Raw genomic sequence first — 18,131 nt, 5'->3', positions numbered from 1 at the left:
TTTTTACAAACATTGTTGCAGATTAATTCAAAGGCAAAAATCCACGACTGTGTCTAAAATGGCAAGTGATGTGTGGTATTAACACAACATCAGCAAAGTGATGCTTCAGATTTGGCAAGAGAGTCATAAACGGGGTATACAGATACAGGTAATAATGCACATCACTCGAAAATGATTCACACTTTCCAGACACTGGCCAAACTAGCAAGGGAAATGTTACATACAGTGATCAACATTTTGTTTTGTTGTGATCCCATTTTCTGTTATGAGGAGAGTAACAACGAAAATCAAAATGGTGGTTTATTTTCTTTGTGCAACTCCCCCTTTTCCACATTTATTTCTTGAAGAGTTTATTAAAGTTAAATGTGACAGTTTTCACTTGCGTGCACATCTTGAAATAAAACAAAACCTCAGTAATGCTATTCCTTTATAAAAATGTTTTATTTGCCACTTTGTTTATTACGAAGAAACTACAATGGCAAGGATAAAAAAAAAAGACAAAAAAGCAATGTCTACTTTTGTACTGTTTCTGCCGGAAACACACACATGAAAAGGTGTATAATTTTAAGTTTGACATCCTTTGTTTTCATAATTAATTCAGTAGAGCAAAACAAAGTCTTCACAACCTATTCTGGAATATAGTTTTCAGATAAATAGTATTGGAAATCACTTTAATTTCGCTAGGTTTAGCTGGGAATTGTGCAGCATGTGATTGTAACATGAAAGTGAAAGTAGTTTTTGTGTTCATTTAATTTAAATACGTTAGCAATGTACTTTAGCGTAGGCATTGTATTAAATTATATGATTGATTAACTTATTACGTTTGACCTGGTGTCAAGTTTTTTTTTAAATCTTGCAGAACACCAGATTTTTGTCTCCAGTTTATTATAGAAAGGCTTGGGAAGTTGAGAGGGGCTGCTGTATGTTTGGCTTTATTACAGAAATACATGAAAAACTTAAGTGCATATGTCTATATTTTCTGTATTTTTAATATGATAAACTAAGTATTTTTAGGATAAAAATAGCAATGCAGCCATCAGTAAGTGTTCAGCCACAGAAAATTAGCAGAAGAAACTGAGCCTGTCAAAGATCTTTCATTTGGCTTAAAAAAACCTGTTTGGCAACATTAAAAAATGCACCTACGGCATGCCTCTCAAAGATGGCAAAGGTGGATATTCCCTTAAGTTTATTTTCCCCTATGTATTTAATTTAGAAACGTTTCACTTACATTTAAACACATTGGAGCTAGAACATGCATATTTAGACACCGTGCTACACTTTTAATCAGGTGCTTAAGAAGATGCTTATACAACATAAATAAAGCGATCACTAACTGACATTCTTTCATTAGTTAACTTGAATGCTTGCTGCACAGTCATTTTCAGAACATTTTCTAGTTTTAATAAAATTAAAATGAATAGTATGCTGTTTTAAAAGCACTACAGTGGGATTTGTATAATTTTTTGTTTGCAAGATGTCATTTGAATATTGTCAGAAAAATAGCAGGAAAAAATAGGTTTGCGTTCTATTTTTATTATTAAATGGCGATCAGATATTGTATCATTGTAAGTAGTTATTTTTGACATGCATTAGTTGATTGGTGCAAGTGTAGTGTTGCAAAGTTCTGTTACTGTATATAAAGTATGATTCGATAGCTTTTCATGACCATTAAAAAAAACAAAAATAAAAAAACACCAGTACTCACACCTGAGTGCCCTGTAGCCCCCCAAGGTTTGAACATTGCCTAATCTGGCCAATAGAGAATGGAATTGAGTACCCCGGTGTATAGTAACCAATAACCTCCCAGTTGTATTAATTTTACATTCACATTTTCTGCTAGCGATGGGGAAATAGCACTATCAGTGTAAAGCTCAAACATAAACAAATACAGCTATCAGCATACATCTGTTCAATTCCTCAGCATTATCTAAGTCTTAAATTGTTTAAATAAACACTGTGTTAATTGAATGCTTCTTTGGTGTTCAGTGTTCTCAAACACTGTAAAAATGCTCAATGAAAGAAATGCTATTACAGTATACTGTATGTGCTCAGCAACACCCGTAGCAAAGCAAACTGCAGCACTATTAATACACTTATTAAGACTGGGAAGCCCTTGGCTATAGCTTTGTAACAACAAGGGTAGGTAAATAGACTCAGGCCAACCACATGCTCCTCTTCCCTTCAGACCAGTGTATCAATCTACCTACACTCACATCTCTTCCCAGCGGTTCTTCATTATTTAATGGGATGTCAATAAGCAAACAAATAAATACATTTATGTTGAAAGCATCAGCAGCAAGTGCATAATGTCAGGAGTGTGTCTATAGGATCCTTTCTCATTCAATGGCTAGTGTTTCAGTACATGTTCTAGGCTACTCTCACTTCTGTTCTGCCTTATTACAATCCTCTTCATTTTAACAAACCCCACAGTCAAGAATATGGAAAGTACCTTTCTCCCACAGGCAGTGTTGTAATAAGGGTACAATTTTTATATCATGGAGATAAATATAACTTTCAAAAATTCACCTGTTTTATTTATTTATTTTTTAGTTCTGCAATCAAAATTAAATTTAAAAAAACAAAGCGGTCTAGTCAAAGTTCTAGTATGGGTCAAAAAACAATCCTCTTTTACTCTCAAAAATGTATTCTCAAAGTTCTCCGTTCACCCATCAGTATAAATCCCTCAAAACAAGATTGCATTTTAAAATGTAGTTTTGTATCAGTTATAGAGATGAAGGATAATCAAAAGGGTTCCTCAATCCAAGCATAAAAAACAGATCTTTCTTACTGTGATTACAGATGTGTGTTTGTGATGACACACTTTAATAATGCAACACCAGTCTTGTGAATCATTTAGAGAGGATTTTGTCAGTTTTCAAAATTTCTGTCAATATGTAACCACCTGTGTTAAACTGATATGGTATTGATAATAATTACCTGTTGATTGCATTTTATCAAACACTACAGAGAAACTACTAAACCCTGGAATAATTTCTTGATACCTGCCTTTATTTCTGCTCGATACTTCAACCTGTGCATACAATACATATTTTACCATAGTTTAACAGAAATTAGACAGCCTTAATGCAGAAGGTCAGATTGTACCCTACAGCTACAGCTTAGTTTGAAGAGAAATGACAGGAATACATCACTGCACTGGGATGGGGGTTCTTTGCTTCAGAAATAACTGCTAATGGAAATCTTCCTGAAATGATCATTTATATTCAACACTGTGAGCTAATGGATTGTTATAACTGCCGCTATGTTTCATGCTTCTGGCAGTTTGCAAAAGCAATGCACCGGTAGCACAGCGAGGATATCTTGGTTTATACCATTCAATGCTACATATGTTCATTAAGGTTTGCTCACTTATTAGTATTATCATTATTACAGTAATGAGTGTGCATCGACTTCCCAAAAAATAAGGGCGCGTTTCCTTCCATATTTCTATGTCACTTGTAAAATTAATCTAGGAATGTGTGCACCATTAAGTGTCTCTAACTACAATATAATTACATGTGGTTACATATTAATAAGTATGTGTGTATGTGTGTGTATATATATATATATATATATATATATATATATATATATATATATATATATATATATATATATATATATATATACACACACACACAGTGTAATTGCAGTGTAAAAATATGCTTGAACTGACCAACAGTTGTCAATTTGTAGTAAAGCATTTTGTTGCATTGTATTGGATCAGAACCTGACAGAGAGTGCTTGGGTGCAGTAGTAGACACATAACGTACTTGTTGTAACTAATTTACCACAACTTCCTTGTTCTCAACTATTACTTCAACAACTACTCTAGTACAGAGCCCAGGACAAATAGTGACAAGCAAGACTCACCTAACCCAATCAGATGATTGGACAGCCAGCTGACACATGGTCAGGCGATGTCTGCTGGAGACCAGACCCTGCAATTCAAGAAGAATATTGTAATTGTGTTATTATTTTGTAGTTCTTTTTCAAATGGTTATTATTTTAAAGTTTCTCTGTAAAACACCTACAGGCTACTGATATGACACATACATTTAATATGGATGGAGAGAAGGTGTGTTTGGGGACCATTCTGTCAGACAGAAGGAAAATAAATAAATCTTGGTTTCCGAGCAGATGGGTTTACATTTTTTGAAACGTTCCCACCTCCATGGAAGCAGGCACAAGTCTCCTGTCAACACAGGGCCTTTCATCTCTGCAGCTGGCAGCCATCCACCTCCACAGGTCCTGCCTTTCTGCTGGCAAACCTCAGCCAGTTAACACACGATACGCCCAGAGAATTGGGCTTTATTGTGCCCTGACAAGACTCACATCCTCTAGCACTGCACTGCTATCAGCATATTCTATCACTGTCCAGGGTTGGGGACTGGGCGCAGCACGGACTGCATGCCAACAAAGAATATGAAACCCAGAGGCATGTATAATTGGCAGTGTTGAAGGTATTTGCCCACTTGACTGTGACGAGAGATGTAACAGAGATTTTGCACTGTGCTGTTTCCTGATGGTTGATGTTTTGTTCTTTACAATGACGAGGTGACAACCAATCAACACATTGTCTCCCTACTTATGAGCTAAAAGCATATTATACTGTAGTACTGTAAATAGTCTACAGTGTTTTATTCATACAGTGCTACCCCATTAAAACGCAACCTGTTATAATGTGGAAATGGTTATAACACGGTAAGGTCATGGCTCCCAGTTCCCCCATAATGCAATTTGACTCACAAGCGTTGGGTTTTGTTGTTGTTTAAATTGCCGTATTTAAACCCATTTAAGTCGAAACAGGGAGATACAGCACTATAAAGCTCCTTTGCTTGCACTGTATTTCTTTTTCTAAAAGCAAAAACATATGGTCCATTAAAGTTACAAAACAAGTACAAAAGAATACAAGTCTGTATAAATGTCCTTGGATTTTGTGTTATATATTTATAGTTTACAACATTTATTATAAAAAATATTCAATTTAAATAAGAGTGGTGCAAATGTTAAACTGGTGGAATAGCAGTTTCTATTATACTGTATGGTAATGACCCGAGATTTATACTGTTGCAGGGCTGGTTTATGGACCCTGTGTGTGTGCGTCAGACAGGATTAATTGACGTCCAGGTAGGTGGGGACATGAAAGCCCACATCAACACGGACACAGCTGACAGCTGAGTCAGACAAGCTGCTGTGTCAATGTGCAAGACTGTTGTTTTAGGCATGGTCCAGGCTGACAGGGGTCAGGAAAAATCGTTCCAATATACTATGTGTAGGAGATGACATTCTGCATAAAGTATTAATTATGTATTTGATTCTAAGTTTCTTTACTTCTATGTTAAAGTGTTATTTTCTTATTTTGATTAGCTTAAAGCACATGTAACTAGCTAAGCAAGACATTTGCAGTCTTTCCTATCTTTGTGACTGGGCAGATAGCCAAAGGTAGCAGGTGTCTAATCAAGATGTGTGGAGGAGTGGAGACACAGTGCGAAAACAGAACACCACAAACAAAGGACTAGTTTGAAACAGTTTCTAACAGATTAGGTTAAGATCTTTACTTGCTTGCATCCAATGTTTATATGAATGTATTAACATTATTTTCTTTTATATAAAGTATTTTTGAAAAAAACATTATTTCCCTACACGTGGATTCGAGTACCTGCAAATAGTGTATGTGTCCTCCCTTCATTTTCCACAGTACGCTACAATATTAATTTGGCCATTCTAAATCATTTTGGGAAAAAAAATACTAATATTTGTTATAAGGTGAAACACAAATGATGCGGTCTCCAATTATGGACCCCGACAACCACGTTATAACAGGGTAGCGCAGTACTTAAGTTGGACCAGTGGGATTTACCTACTGGTCCAACTTAAATATGCAGTAGACTCAGAGCTAGTAACGGTGGTTTAGATAATTCAGTTGGCAAGGCTGATAGATAGCAGCTGCAGTCCAATGTACACACATGTTAGCTAAAGAGTCTGGGTGCAAAGAACCAAAAAAAGGAACATGTGCATAATGGAAAAGCACTGCTGTGTTTTACTGTTGAGGAAAGGGATTTGAGAGTTATTGTAGAATTATCATTCAAACCTCCAGCCTATACAGCAGCAGTGAATATAAAGAAAGAGACTGCATAAGTCAATAGAGGCATTTTAGTTCACCTCCAAAGGAGAACATACTGAAATAAATAAGCAGCAATTAAAGAATATTAAATGATAAAAAATAAAAAAAATCACATATACACATTCAGCCTGTAAACATTTCCAGTTGTGGGTCAGTTCACAAGTCTTGTACAATTTACAGCAAGACTTAATTCACATGAACAGAAAACACTCTGCACTGTAAAGCTAAAAGATTTCATAATGAGAATACTTTTAATATACTGTATATATAGTATTATATATTTTTTAATTCGTTCCTTACCGGTTTTCCGTAGGAGTCATGAACTGGCGAGATGATTCCCCCAATCACAATAAATCGCCCTGTTTTGTGAAGGTGATCTCTTGCCTTTTCTAAGGAAGACAGAAGAAAATGCTGTTAATATGAAACTTCACCCGATTCTTGATTGTGCCCTGTGGTCTTGATTATGTAAAATCAAAATGTGGCTTTCACGTTAGAAATTGTGGCCATTTGGAACATATGAACAGGTGAAAGCTTTTATTTTCATTTTATTTCAACATTCAATTTTACCTAAAACAAACAAAGGGCATTCTGTTGGAAAGGAGCAGATATGGTTAGTTATATTCAAGTCACTTTTTCTTCTCCAGTTCAGTGTACTATATAGCGAGACTCTTGTCCTCTACAGCCTTCAATTAATTGACTTTCAAAAATAAGTACTAATTGTCCCTATAGACACCTTTAATCCTAAACTGGGCTGTGACTCAGAACTCACATAACCATTGGGAATGCCCACCACTTTCAAATAGTGTTCATGTCTCATTGGCTCTGAAGCCATGCACTGTATTGATCTCACAAGCTGCAAAGTGGTCCACCAGACCTTTTCACTAAGAAGACTTTAAGCTGCTGTGCTGCTTATTTGCTGATCATTTAAGCATGTTAATTGAAAGTATTGTCTTGTGGATCTAAGCATCAGGACCCATTCCTCCCACACAGTGCAGACAAGTGGAATCTAAAATAAGCTGTTGGATTCAGGAACACACAGATGTCCTATGTTACAAACAGCATCAGTAGCCTAAAACACATAACATATCAAAAATCATTAAGTTCTTACTGGTTGGTTCAATAGAGTGGTATTTATAATTTCAGTTTGGTTAATAAGCCACTGTAGCATTGGGTACAATGCCAATGTTCCTTGGTTTCATTTTAGTCCAGATTGGTTAGTGACTGGATTCTTTCCATATAGGTGGTTGTTTGTGTTCTGCTGTGGTTGTCATGTGAAATGAGTTCTGCTTGGTTAAAGCCTGGGGTTCATTAAAATGCTTTCCCAATCTGCACTGCCAGAATGGCAAATACATTTTTCTACAACCACATTATTGTGTATAATGTTTAAAGCCATTTAAATATTCTCTAACAATAATGCAATGAAACTGCTCAGGTTAAAAAGTAACATGCTCTATTTGTAGAAAGATTGCCAGTGTCTCTATTGACCACAGCAGGCTTTCATTTTGTCATTCCAGAGACACATTTACACATAGCCCTCAAGAGACTTCTAACATAGGATAAAAAATATTACGATACAAAATTAAATGACTGGAGCCGATACAGGGCCACTGAAATCTACTTATTGTGATGCTGTTCTGCCTGCTAAAAAACGTTAAAACTCACCAGAGATCATATCAGTGTACTTTATATTACAATAGAGAAATCAAACCCATTAGCTATTATAATCCCCACAGAAAATAATGTGTAAAATGTGTACCAGGAATGAAAATCTTGAATCCTAAAACTGCCAACCCTGCACAGACACTCGCTCATACCGCCTGACAAAACAGCAGCTGCCAATCCTTTTGACATGGTGATGAAAGCAATGGAGAGCAGGACATTTTATTCAAGGCAGAGATACCCCTTGAGATTCACTAGGGTCGAAGTGTCCTGTAAAACACCAGGCGGCAGGGTTATAATTGAGAACATCTCAGCCACAGGGCTATGTGAAAGCAACTGACTAAACAATATTTCTAAAATTACTGATCAGGAACTTAACCTGAAAGGGAAATGGATCTTTATTCTGGTCTGAGAAGTCCAGTAAAAGCATAATATGTTGTCTGAAATAAAGTATTTCAATGGTTGTTCAGGTATATATACCAAACAGAAGCAGAGTTACAAACCCTTAGGTATTATTTCAGTGTGACATAAACACTTATTTCATTTTTGTTTGTGGGGTTGGGTATCACTTAAATGGGCCAAATAGGCTTTTCTTGTTCTCAAACCTTTCATAAGAGTTCAATTCAGAAACCTGGGAGACAGACAGACAGGCAGACCGAAAGACACTTGATTTACTGCAATACTTCTGCAAACAATATTCTAAGACATTGATGATTTAATCTCGGGTGTGGTGAACAACATTGATTTCCCTGGATCACAAATCCCTATCCCCTGATAAGAGAGGGTCATCATTTTGAAGCTGCCAGTCTGACACATTGGTATCTGGTTATTAGCTCCTAGGAACAGAAAAGGTCAGGTGTTGTGTACTGCAGAAATGAATTGTAGGACTAACCCATACCCAGCTTACACAGAAACGCATGACTGGATATGAATAGAGAATAGAAAGAATATCTGATAGGACACAGTGGGGAGGTTCAACTTTCAGAATGTTCCTCTTTATTAACAAGAATCCTGGGGCCTAAAAGCAGAACAGTAATGAGAACACTGCCATTTCTGAGCTTCAAAATAAAAGAAATGCTGAAACACAGCTGCTACCACATTTAAATATAACATTTCTGTCTGATTGTATTCCTCTAATTCTACTCAAGGTCTTCTTAGTGACTTCTCATTGAAGAATCAAACCTGAAGTAGTTACATACATCAGTCAGTTCAGAGTAGTTAAGAATATTTATTATTCTGGTTTAAGAAATCAACAGTGCTTACTATAAGCTCAGGAAAACAAAGTACCTCTCAGTCATGGCTTAAGAAGTAGTATTGAGAATGCACTCATTTGGTAACACTGGAGATTGGAAGACTGCTCTGTACTTAATTTTAAGTAGCAACAATGTATGGGATAATTTGTTTACTGTAGTAAACTATAGTAAAAACACTGCAAACTGTCAAATTACCATGCAAATTTACCATGGTACATGTTATAAGAACTACACTGATGCATTTATTAAGGATTCTTATCTTCAATATTGTGCCAGCATCTGTCTATGTTATATATTTTTTTATGATTTTGGCTTGTAGCACTATATTAATCACACTGAATATTGTTTCCTTTGAGATGCTTTTACTTGTATATTTAGTATGGAATTCTTTTGGCCCTGCTCAAATGGCCATTTTTATATCAACAAATGTCACAGTCAGTGGTGTTATTTAACACTCTGTGAATTCCACACCGCTGCTGCCTGTCCTAAATGATAAGACTAATACATTATAATCTAACAAGGAATATGGGCCATAGTCCATGACTACCAGGCAATATATGTGTCTCACAAATTGAAATGTCCTCACAAATGATTTAAAAAAAAAAGTTAATTCTCTCATCAGAACAATGTAACACAATAGATAATTCACATTAGCCACAGGATCTGAAACTAGTCAAAAGCATGCAAACAACTGAACTGATAATAATTGTTCAAGGTCAGTTTCTCCAGCACTGCCTGTTCCTCCATCACAGAAGCACCAGGAACCACGTGAAATAATTGAATTTTTACTTGGAGTAACGTGTTTACAACTGAGTAGCTTGGTTATTAATGCTGAATATAAACAGGGTTTTGATTCCACAGAGGATAAAGGGTTAACTGTATTTGAATCTGTCTCACTCTCTCAGGCTTTAATAAGGTATTAAATCAGAAATGACTCTGCCAATGACCGTCAACTTGTATGAAAGTGACTCTTATAATGAAACTGGACAGAACAACCCAGGCATGGCGTTTTTGAGGTTGGTTTAAATGTTTCACTTGGTGTCACTGCCAGCCCAGTATAGCTGATTCCTACAGATAAAAATGCAGCTTCATAACTGAAGCCTGTTTCTTTTCGTCAGTAAAATTGCGATGCCTTGGCACTTCGAACCTCATTTTAAAAAATTCAAACACCAGGGAATTAGTGTACTGTTCTTTTTATTCTTATTTTTATGGTCTTCTTTCCTTCTTCCTGCACCCTTCTCCCTCAGCAACAAAGCAGGGGGCCTGCCCCAAAACCAGTAGTGGATAAGATTATTTTTTTTAATATGCGGCTGTGAATTTCTCTGGGGGAAATTCAGTGACATGAGAAAAAGTAGCAGAGAGCGCAGCAGTGAAGATTCAAACAGTTATATACAATTTGTTTCACCTGTTAGTACCTTAGATTCCCTTAGAGAAAACCTAAAGTAATGTTACAAAGAATAATCTTTGTGCATTACCCTGCCACCCTTCAACACTCTGCACCCAGTGGATGTAAGAAGTGAATACACTGCTTAACTGTTGAAACACACAGTATTACATTGTAAAAACATCATGTCTGAGCTACAAACGTAATGTTTTAAATAATTACCAGATTATTATTATTATTATTATTATTATTATTATTATTCTGTAACTAAACAACTGCACGTGTAATTTGAGTAAAATGTTGTATTATTCTTTCTTGCTGGGCTGAGCTGTCACTTGTCTCTCTTGTTGAGTAATATTGTTATTAATCATACCAGTTTGGTATTCTTTAACTTTTCCAGCAACATTTATCAACGAGTGCTAGTGTGTGTGTGTGTGTGTGTGTCTGGTGTTAAGACACTTCATTTGTAGAGATGTTGAAGCATCATTGTCAGCAGTGCTCCGGCAGCTTATCAATTATCGCTTTGTGCTCATTTTCCACAAACGCAGCTTCTGGATTGGCATTTCTAAAGGGTGCTCTTGCCTTTAAGAAAGATGTACCTTTATTTAACCCATCCAAGAAAATCAATAATTCTGGATGTGCTTTTTAAAAACCTGACAATTACTGTATTAATCTCAGTGTGCAATATAACGTCCAACCTAAAATATATTTACAGTATGTGCAATGATTCCCAGCTAGTCATGCCAAAGGATGTTGGGAATGCTGCCACAATGGAAGGCAGTGTAGAGTGACTTACTTGCAATAAAATGGAGAGCTGGATCTTGTGAGGAGTGAAATGAAACCGACTATCTCTGCTATTGATCTGGATTAGTCTGGACAGGATTGATTTTCCACAGCAAGGTTTACGTGCCTTGCAAAAAGACATATAGTGGGTGATTATCAATGGTGTAGCTAGGGGTTGGTTTAAGGGGTTTGAACCCCAGTCCAAAATTCATTATTCAGTGACAGTGGGAGAAAAAAAGTTCTAACCCGTGAACTGTCTGCTTTGCTGCCCACCTAAGCACACTTGAACAAATTAACAAAAAAATAAATAAATTACTCAAACACATTCCCAGTTGTGATTGGACAGAGTTCTGTCATTTTTACACCAGATCCAGCCTTTGACTGGACAACACATGTGCACGTACTGGGGGACGGGTCCAAAATAGAAAACAGAATTGCCAATGAATGCTTTTAACACTGCATTTGAAGAGAAGTGATGTGTATTTCCATACATAAATACAAAAAGGCTATTGTAGCAGAACAAATTGGGTTGCGCTTGCCACAGGCAAGACCATCTTCACTTGTCTTTTTGTGTAAAATAACAGCTTTCCACAAACACAAGTAGGATTTTTTTTTTTTTTAACAGGGCAGGCCTGTATGTTTATTCTAAACAAAACAAACCCTATATATATATATATATATATATATATATATATATATATATATATATATATATATACACACACACACACACATGCTTGAATTCAATACACAATACCTTTTTTTTGTTTCCATTCCCTGGTAGTCTCTCTCTAATGGACCCCTGGGCTCTCCTTTTATATGATGTGGCTGCTCCCAATTATCACCAATTATTCAATTTAGGAGCATCCACATTCTCACATGTTTGTGGCAGGAACAGCAATTAACCCCATCCCTGCCAACCACAACCAAAACACAAATACCAACATTATTTACATGCCTTTGGAAAAGAAGGTGCAATGAAATTAGTTATTTAAACCCAGTTCATTGTTTATAAATCATGCATAAAAACACCTTCTCTGACCGCAACATCGCATTTAATTTTGAATTTACTGACTTTCCTTGATGAAAACTAATCCACATCTTGGAGGTTACTAGATGCCCTTTGGTTTTGATCAACTCTGAGGACACCTGGTTTAAGTCCTGTTCAAATTATGCTTAAAAGGCTGTTGTAAAACCAAAACCTAAGCACTCAACAACTTTGCAATGAAAAACAGGAGGATGGACTTGAGGATCTAAACATCAGGTAAGCTAGGTCATTCTTTCTGTTATTTAATTTGTATGTTTGATAACTGCTTTGTAGTGGTTCTAAATGTGGTTGTGAGGTGAAACATCACGATTGCAAGTTTGGAGTTTAGTTAATTTTTACTGACAGAAACATTTTTATGAATTATTACCAAGCTGTCAAGCGATTAAAAAAAAAATAACCAAGATTAATCTTTGTTTTAATCGCATATTTAATTGATATAATTACTGCATCCATCTCATTTAAGTTTGTTTTATTACTGATGCTATTGTAATGTTGGAATGTATTTTCTATTGTTTTGGTTAGGTTACAATACTTACACTTTCAGATTATTTTATTAATGTTATTAGTGTAAAATTAATACAGCAAAAATGATTTGTTAGTACTCTGTTTTGTATTGCACAGCTAATGCTACTGTATCTTTAACTGGAAGACCTTACACATTGTGACGTGACTGCTGGACTGTGGGGAGTCTGGTGGTGTCTTGGGACAAGGGGGAGAGATCGTTACCATGGGGTACCTTGAGTAAGTTTCATTGAGCTCTGTATTCTAATCCTGTAACTAAAAGCAACAAACCTGTGTCAAGGAAATAAAGAATATTGCTAAGAGGGACAAGACAGGAGTGTGATTAACGTGTGTTACAAATTAGGGTCCCAAAAATATATGCGTTAATCACAGTTAACTACTACTAACTGACAGCCCTAATTATTACCCATCTGCAAATATCTCTATTCCCCCAAAATCCTGGCTACGCCACTGGTGATTATAACTGCATCTTAAAAGTGCATGATTTCAGGCATGTGTTCTGCTGTATAAACTCAAAATACAAACAATTACTGTAGGTAAAAGGCAATAACAGATATAGCCACAAAGCACGGTAATGCAATCACAGTGCTCACATGCCCACACAACTTGTCTAGAATCCTAGTCAACAACTTCCCTCCCGATGTGTGAGGGTGCTGTATAACAGGAGCAGTGTGCCCCAGACTGGATGGTTTGGCAGTTCATTCCAGGGTCAGTTGGAAGTCGGCCGTCCAGAAAGGGGGCAGAGCCACAATACCAGAAGCCATCGCCCTAATGTGGTAGGTGATGTGTCAGTCATGGATTGGAGGATATGTGATTGCACTCGCTACTGAAGGGGACGGGACTGAAGGTATATCAGGGGATGTGGCCAAGCAATCTGTTCCTTTGTTATGGTTGAGAAAAGACCTGTAAAGGACAGAATGAGAAAAAGTAACCGTGAGTGTTTTGTATTGTATCTGTCTGTCTGTTAATTGTCATTCTTCATAGAAAACTAAATCTGGGAGCTGTCGTTAAATCAGCCAGCATCACCCCCAGACTACACTGCACTATTGTTTCGCTGTTGCTGTATAATTTACCACTTGCACAAGGAGCACTCACTGTTGAAATTCATGACCATGTCTGTTATAGTGTGTGTTGTTAGTATTTCGGGACAGAACCCTGTGGTTTTATTGAGTATAACCAGTATTATTATTTAAGCAAATAATAAAACTTCATTTTTGACCATTGAACTGTTGTTAGATTGTTATTACTGAGCACTGCATCACCTCTACACCTGTGCACTGCAAACCACTTTGCCACAGTACCCTTGTAAAAAAATAATAAAACAAGTCTATAACCTACAGCCTCTAACGTATTCTTCCCAAAGTCTTATCTGGCCATTTTCTGTTGTTTGCATGGCAGATCCAAGAAAATGCCTTTATGGGTGATGCTCTGGCAGTAGCCCAGGGTTTCTCAGGGACAGAACATAACGAATGATGACTCAGGGCAAATGGAAACTGCAGAGAGTTAACAGAGTATGTTGAAATCCACTGTGACTGGAACTTGCAAAAACAACTGTTGACACAGAAATCCTTTAAAAACATTTTTTTTAAAACAATCTCAATCTTCTTTTGAAGATGTGGTATGAGCAATTCCTGCCCGTCTACTGTGATGGCAGTACCAGCTTCCCCCTGACCATGAATACAGCAGATCAGTTACAAAAAACTCACACCACCAGACAGACCACTCTTGCTCACCACTAATCCATTTTGTACCCCCTGACAAATCTCCTACCAGTATCTAGATGACATTGTGATGCTTATTTTATGAGGTGATACTGCTAACTGATACATTGTCTGGAGTGTAAAAACTCTAATGATATGAAATTTGAAACAAATGTATTATTCCATGTATGTGATAGATTATTTACTTGTTTTTGTGATACCATATGGAAACATTTGAATTTAATCAATTCTAGAGATATTCTATGCTTGAATAAGTTTGATGAGCAAGTTTCAGATGGCAGGAAATCTGTCCATTGAAGCCTAAATAAAAAAATGTGTGATGTGTATAAAATAATACTGAGGGTCCAAAATCGTTCAAATTTTAAATCAATTGTTATGTTTTTCAAAAATAATGACATCAGTACAGTCATCATCATAGGAAGCATCAACAGTGACCCATGATAATAGTGTTACAATTGCACAAAACAGGGTCATTAGGAATGGCTCCGGTCCCTCAAGATTATTAGCCCTCTGTCAGCTATTGCATACAAGACATACCATAATCGATATCAAGCAGTAACAAGGACTATTTATCTTTCTGTCACCTTTACAGCCCCTGCCATAGCGACATACAGCCTTCAGCAAAAGGCCTTGGGAAATTACATTTCCTGGCAGCGCAAGTCCGCTTCATTTCCCCTGGTGAGCGAAGAAGATCCATGTACTGTGGAAATGTCAGGCCTCCTCTCCTGTCAGAGCTCCATCAGCCTGTAATGAGGGTCACTGAGGATTTGCAATGGCTGGGGAGACTTTTAGTTAACAACTTACTCACTGGCTGGCTGGGGTTATGCGCTGATGCTTTAAGCTGTGTTTCCTTGCACTCTCTTCAAAAACAAGCCGTCGGACACGTGTCTGGCCTGGGTCATTAAAAGGAAGACTTATTTTTCACCAGATAAGGAGATCAGGTCTGTGTGACAGAGAATTTCTAGATAAGTCATGTCGCTATACAGCTATGCGTATTGTTACAAGTTTATCTGTTTGACTGGAATAATGGCTGCTGTAATGATGCAATGATGACAGTTTTGTCAGTAAAAATTCGAACACAGCAGTATGTCAAGGCCAGGTGCTACCCATGTCTGAGGAGGGACAGGTGGGATCAGCTGGTGTGTGTGCACAACAGGCCAGAGCCATGCAAGCGAGCACGTGTAAACACCAGTCTGGTGACACCCTTCCCCTACGACTGCTGCTGACAAAAACATGGAGTAATATCCTCTCTGAGGAGCACAGTGAGGGTGCAGGAGCTGGAGAAATTAAAAGTAATTACAATTTTCAAATATGCTGTCGGATTTAGAAAATAATGGTTATTCAGTGTCATTGCATTGGCAGTCTAAATGTACTGTTCCTTTTAATGTGCTCTAATTCAGCTTTCTCAAAAAGACATTGACTATGTATATACAAAAGTAAAAGAAATACTGCGCTCCATACCTTATTCTGCAACTCACATAAATTTTAAATTAAATGCGATGTTGTGGCCAGAGAAGGTGCTTTTATGCTTGACTTATAAACAATGAACCGGGTTTAAATAATGAATTTCATTGCACCTTCTTTTCCAAAGGGTACATGTAAATAATGTTGGTATTTGTGTGCTTTGGTTGTGGTTGGCAGGGATAGGGTTAATTCATGTCCCTGCCACAAACATGTAAGACTGTGGCTGCTCCCAAATTGAATAATTGGTGATAACTGGAAGCAGCCACCTCATATAAAAGAAGAGCCCAGGGCTCCATTAGAGAGAGATTACCAGGGAGCTCAAACAAAGGACAGGTACTGTGTATTGAATTCAACAGTATATATTTTTGCTACTGGTAAATGGTATAGTCATCCAGTTTATTAATTTAGAACTGAAAGATGTACCTAGCACTCCTGGAAGGAGCCACATGGTTGTTGATTATTACATTGAATGATTAATTGTTTGATTGACAGTGACTGGTAGAATGGGGAATGTGACCAGGTGGTGGTTGATTGAATAATTGTCAATCATCCCCTGGCCACATGGTATAAATGGAGAACAAAGAGGTTTATTTGTTGAGGGTGAAGTGGAGTAAGAGATAAAAGGTACAGAAAAAGAGCACCAGGTGGGGTTTTTTTTTTTTTTTTTTTTTTTTTGCTTCTTTAGTTGAAGAGTTTCATAGTGTTTGTTTGTAGTTTTTGTTTAAACTTTTGTTTCTGTGTTGTTTATTTGTTATTTAATTATTAAAAGGTGCACAAAAGCTCTTCAACTGCAGTTCTGGGTCTGGGTCTCCTATTTCGTCCCTGGACAAGGTAGGTCTGCACCCTTTGAAAAAACAAAATAAAGGTTTTTAAAAAAATAAACAAACCCAAAAACACCCAAGCTTTGCTATCCCGGTGCTCTATTTCCTTCGCTTTTTATCTCTTTCTTCACCCTCTGACTACTTTTCTCTCCTACACACCCTCTATGAACAAACTTCTTTGTTCTCCTTTTATACCATGTGGCCAGGAGATGATTGACAATTAATCATTCAATCAACCAACTGGTCACATTCCCCAATTAACTGCACATTAAACAATGAATCATTCAATCTAACAGTCAATAACCATGTGGCTGTGCAAATGGTGGCCATCTTGGTTACAGGCTGTCCCTTCACCAAGATGTCTGCCAGCCACCAAACTCTCACTCACTCACCCACGCACCTGTGCACCCTCATCGGTACAGCCTCTGCTCTACCACAATGAGACATATCTTAATGTCAATGCACAACAAGTAAGATTTATAAAATCATTTAATATTTTGCACATCACAAGTCCAGTGCAAAGGAGAGAACCAGAAATAACACAGAAAACTTGAATCGGGCAGAAAACCCCCAGTTTCCAATTCCTCCTGTGCCACCTAATTAGAAATGCCAGCAGGCCGTGAAATGACAAAAGCTTTGGAAAGAAAAAAAAAAAAAGATTCCTCAGTAACAAATCAACAACCTTCTAACTGAAAAAAATGGTTGCGATAGCATAGCCACCCACGTGCGCACATACAGACACACTTATAAAACACACACTCACCAGTCAGCTGAACCCCACTGTGTTAACCCTTGCACTGCTGCAGAAAGCTCTTCCAGCACTTAAACCCTTAAAGTGCTACTTGGAATGGATATGAAATATCACAGTCATCTGAAGGTTTTCTCCTTCTTGGTCAGTCATCCTGTAAAACATTGTTCTATAAAGTCTAATCTGCCTACAAATAGCAATAACATGTGTTTGAATCTATCTGCAAAACCTCCTGCCTTCATCACACTAAGTACTGTACAGGTCAGTGATGCTGTACATGAGTTACCGCTGTGTAACGCATTATTGGAAACACACATGGGAACATATTGGCTAAAGATCATTCCAAATATAAGCATTGTTAGTCATATACAGTATTTCTCTCCTTTGTAAACTTTGTGATTTTTTTCAAGATATAGAATTTGAAAAAATCAGGACAAGTAAATCACACTGAATTTCTTTCTCATCATTCAATTCAATCAGATATCCTGTTACTGAAAAAAAAAAAAAAAACTACAGACAGAAGATGGCCATCTCTTTATTTGAAAGTCCAAAAGAATGATTATTGGTACAAATAGGGTACAGCCACAACAATGATAGTCCT

At 37.0% G+C, this 18,131-nt stretch overlaps 1 protein-coding gene across 1 annotated transcript in view; it reads right to left on the bottom strand.

Annotated features, from left to right (window-relative positions):
• LOC121327371 (nicotinamide/nicotinic acid mononucleotide adenylyltransferase 2-like) overlaps positions 1 to 18,131 on the bottom strand; it is a 55,591-nt gene that overhangs the window by 18,445 nt on the left and 19,015 nt on the right. The window contains exons 2-3 of the mRNA XM_041271352.1: positions 6,428 to 6,516; positions 3,874 to 3,941 (exon numbers count right to left, since the gene is read on the bottom strand). Of these exons, the coding sequence (XP_041127286.1) occupies positions 3,874 to 3,941; positions 6,428 to 6,516 (157 nt within the window). The remainder of the gene's footprint in view (positions 1 to 3,873; positions 3,942 to 6,427; positions 6,517 to 18,131) is intronic.

Source organism: Polyodon spathula, chromosome 14 (assembly GCF_017654505.1).
Source record: "Polyodon spathula isolate WHYD16114869_AA chromosome 14, ASM1765450v1, whole genome shotgun sequence".
Lineage (NCBI taxonomy): Eukaryota > Metazoa > Chordata > Actinopteri > Acipenseriformes > Polyodontidae > Polyodon > Polyodon spathula.
This window is presented reverse-complemented; position numbering and strand designations above follow the sequence as displayed.